This window comes from Naegleria gruberi (assembly GCF_000004985.1).
Source record: "Naegleria gruberi genomic scaffold NAEGRscaffold_1177, whole genome shotgun sequence".
Lineage (NCBI taxonomy): Eukaryota > Heterolobosea > Eutetramitea > Acrasida > Naegleriidae > Naegleria > Naegleria gruberi.
In genome coordinates, this window is record NW_003162713.1 from 278 (window position 1) to 1,282 (window position 1,005).

General features: G+C 32.7%; 1 protein-coding gene across 1 annotated transcript; it reads right to left on the bottom strand.

Moving 5' to 3' along the window:
• Positions 1 to 220: 220 nt before the first annotated feature.
• On the bottom strand, positions 221 to 950 carry NAEGRDRAFT_77078 (uncharacterized protein; the record flags this gene model as incomplete). Its single annotated transcript, XM_002667966.1, has 1 exon — positions 221 to 950. A coding segment is annotated over one exon (729 nt), but the record flags the coding sequence as incomplete, so codon positions are not given.
• Between the last annotated feature and the right edge of the window lie 55 nt (positions 951 to 1,005).

The window sequence follows — 1,005 nt, forward strand, 5'->3', positions numbered from 1 at the left end:
ATTTGCTGTTGAGTTGAATTCAGAGATGAAATTAGTGGCTCGTTCTTTAAAATCAATTTAGAAAATAATGGTGATAATATTTCAATGAGAGGAATGAATGCATAAATTGAGGTTTCGAATAGTAAATCTCTTGAATGTTTTTTTAACTTGATTTCAAGTTTTTGTGGATATTTAAATCCACCAATATGAGGATTTTTTGATATATCAAAAGTAGAATCACCTCCATGTCCTCGTTTCCATTTCCAGCAATTGTTATAATATTTCCATTCTCCAATATTTTTCTCGTTGTGTGATTGTTCGTTTCAGTAATATAAATTTCATAATTTGTTGAAATAAAAACACCTGATGGATGATTGAGCTGTGCATTTGTTGCATAGCCACCATCACCACCATATCCTGGCTGTTCATTTCCAGCAATTGTTTCAATATTTCCACTCTCATCTATTTTTCTAATACTATGATTGAAAGTGTCTGCAATATATACTTCATTATTTGCTGAAACAAACACGCTGTATGGACGATGGAGCTGTGCAGTTGTTGCAGGACCATTATCACCACTATACCCTGGCTGTCCATTTCCAGCAATTGTTACAATCCTTCCATTCTCTATTTTTCTAATTCTATGATTGAAAGTGTCAGCAATACAAATTTCATTATTTGTTGAAACAAAGACACTTTGAGGATAATAGAGTTGTGAGCTAGTTGCTGATCCATTATCACCTCCACATCCTGTCTGTCCATTTCCAGCAATTAATACAATATTTCCATTCTTCACTATTTTTCTAATTCTATTATTATTTTTGTCGGCAATAAAAACTTCATTGTTTGTTGAAACAAAGACACCCGATGGATAATTGAGTTGTGCACTTGTTGCAAGACCATTATCACCACCATATCCCTGCTTTCCATTTCCTGCAATTGTTACAATATTTCCATTCTTCAATATTTTTCTAATTTTATGATTGTTAAAGTCGGCGATGTATACTTCATTATTTGTTGCTGAAA